General features: G+C 37.8%; 1 protein-coding gene across 1 annotated transcript; it reads right to left on the bottom strand.

The window, feature by feature from the left end:
- Positions 1 to 251: 251 nt before the first annotated feature.
- LOC108822758 (diacylglycerol O-acyltransferase 3) lies at positions 252 to 1,665 on the bottom strand. Its single transcript, XM_018595917.2, has 2 exons — positions 1,176 to 1,665; positions 252 to 1,092 (listed from the first exon to the last, which is right to left on the bottom strand). The coding sequence occupies exons 1-2, from the start codon at positions 1,560 to 1,562 to the stop codon at positions 412 to 414; spliced, it is 1,068 nt and encodes a 355-aa protein (XP_018451419.1). The 5' UTR covers positions 1,563 to 1,665; the 3' UTR covers positions 252 to 411.
- Between the last annotated feature and the right edge of the window lie 965 nt (positions 1,666 to 2,630).

Genomic DNA, 2,630 nt, shown 5'->3' with positions numbered 1-2,630 from the left:
ATCTTGAAGCGCTGCAGCAAATTAAATGAAGACGTGGAGGCTCAAATCCCCAGAAACTGAAACCAAAATCATGTAACACAAAAAAAATTAAGATCCCATCTGTATTTTCGTTGCTTGCAGCAACACATGATCGTTAGGACCATTTATGTAGTTAAGTGCATGCAAACAAATGATTACTAGTTGTACTCTCCAGTACAATATTGGATCGTTAGCCTTATTGCAACATAGGTTTCTTTGTCAAGACCAAAAAGTACAGAAAAGAGGTTTATATTATCAATGTTCCACTCGAAAATGCACACGAAGACATTTATGTACAATGAGAAAAAGAACACCATACTATGCATATATCAATTTGATCATATGTTTAAACACTTTCCATACGAGGCATGATCCAAAACCTTCTCTCCTGCATTATTCACCAAAAAAACTTGTGACAATAGTTTCCACATCCTGCAACCCAACTCCTACACAAACGGTCTTGGAAGGTGTTCTGACTGAATCAGTCATCACAGCATCGGTCTCGTTCACCACTCTAACGTTTGGACCATCTCTACACTTCCCCATGCACTTGCAAGCCACAGCAGATCCTTCCATCCCCGTCATCGCCTTCTGAAACTCATCCAACAACACAGCTCCTCCTGATTTCTTGCACTTTCCTCCCATACAGACTTCTATTCTCTTCGACGGCAATCCAACAACCGGAACTGCTTCCACCGTCTTCAATGGCAATCCAGGATTAACAACTGAGGGAAAAGCCGTGGATGCAGCAGCTGATTGCAGCAGAGCGAGCTTCAATGCTTCACCGGTGTTCTTGCAAGAATCTTCTTGGATTCTAGGAAGGGTTGCTACTCCAGACTCTGGTTGTAACGGCTCGAGAATCGCCTTGTTTCTGAAAGAGCTCATGTCAACAACTTTCCCTTTCCCACAATCACTGTCACTTGATTCAGACGAAGAAGAAGAAGATTCAGAGTCCATCTCAGTCATCATCTTCAAAGCTTTAGCTTTTGCCTTTTCTTCTTTCCTCTGTTTCTTCAATAGCTTCTCCTCTGCTTTCAACTGATCCAGCTGCTTAACCAGAATCTCTGTCGCTTCCTGCATAATCCAAAAATCCAATCAAAATCCACCGCTAAATAGTCAAAACTACTTAAAACAGATCATTTGATTTTTTTTCTTACCGAGATCGTCTTGTTCTGAATCTCAGAGACCAAACCGGCTTCCGGATCAAGACCAAACCCTATGCTTGAAAACATATTCAAGTTCTTAGAAAGAGCATTAAGAACCTTAGCCTTCTTCTTCATCTCCTTCTTCTTCTCCTTCTCCATAACCTTCACCTTATCCTTCCCCTCCCCGCCGCATCTCGTCGTCGTCGTCCCAGAATAGTAACTCATGTGCCCTTTATCGGCAAACTCGTTATTACACGTGATCCCTCTGAATCTCCTCGTCCTAAACCCGACCGTCGTCGTCCTCGTGTTGCCGGAAAATCGGAGACCGGAGTAACGGCCGTCGGTGACGGAGCTTGAGACGCACGGAATCTGTCGGAGAACGACGCCGGAAACTTCCATCTCTAGCTTCTGTCTGAAAACTTTCGATGAACTCGACTTTGAGCCTTAAAGCGATCGTGTTCTGTTTTTCACGATGTCCTTTGAGGCTGTTTGCTTCTTGTTTGAGGTTTCTGGTTCTTTAAGAGAGAGAGAAACAACAGTGGAAGCTAACGCGGCGTGTTCTGATTGGTTGCGAGGTGTCGTGAGCTGCACTCAGGTTCCCCACCTGTTGTCGTGAGAGCTCCACACTTTCCCGCGCTCCGGACACGCGCCATGGGATGAATATCAACCGTTGATTAAAATTTATGTGGCAATCGACGGACGAGAAGCATGACAAAGGGACATGTCAATTGCCACATGGAGATTCTTAATGCAAAATATTGCCACGTCATAATAGAGTTTAGTGAACAATGGAAACCGACTTATCATTAGCTAATTGTATTTGAGGAACCTTGATACGAATATGTTGAGTCATTATCTGGATTTAAAATCATTTATTATATGTATCTATTGTGATATTTATAAGTTACATGTTTAATATTTCAGATATATCTAACTACGTGAAATCTATCTATACTATTATTTATGAAGTGATTTTGCTGATTTGTCACATTCTCCATGGTTTTAGTTAATTTTGCTTATTTTTCATGTCTTTATTAGGTTTTAGCTAAATCATTGATTTATTAGTTGTTTTTATCTAAGTTACTAATTTATTAATTAAAAATATCCTTAATGAATCTATATATATTAAAAAGAATTTTATTTTAATAATATCAAAAACTAATTTTATTTGTCATGGTTTTAGCTGATTTTGCTTATTTGTCATGTTTTTATTAGGTTTTAGCTAAATCATTGATTTATTATTTGTTTTTATCTAAGTTACTAATTTATTAATTAAAAAATACCCTTAATGAATCTATATATATTAAAACGAATTTTATTTTAATAATTAATTTTATGTGTTTATATTAAAATTTATTTAGTTTTTTATTATCATATTTTATTAGGTTTTAAACTTTGAGGTAGGTTATTGATTTATTATTAGTTTGATTCACTAATTTGTTAATTTAAACAATACCCTTAATGAAT

The sequence above is a fragment of the Raphanus sativus genome, chromosome 8 (assembly GCF_000801105.2).
Source record: "Raphanus sativus cultivar WK10039 chromosome 8, ASM80110v3, whole genome shotgun sequence".
Taxonomy (NCBI): domain Eukaryota; kingdom Viridiplantae; phylum Streptophyta; class Magnoliopsida; order Brassicales; family Brassicaceae; genus Raphanus; species Raphanus sativus.
Note: the sequence above shows the minus strand (reverse complement) of the source record. Positions and strands in the feature narration are given on the sequence as shown.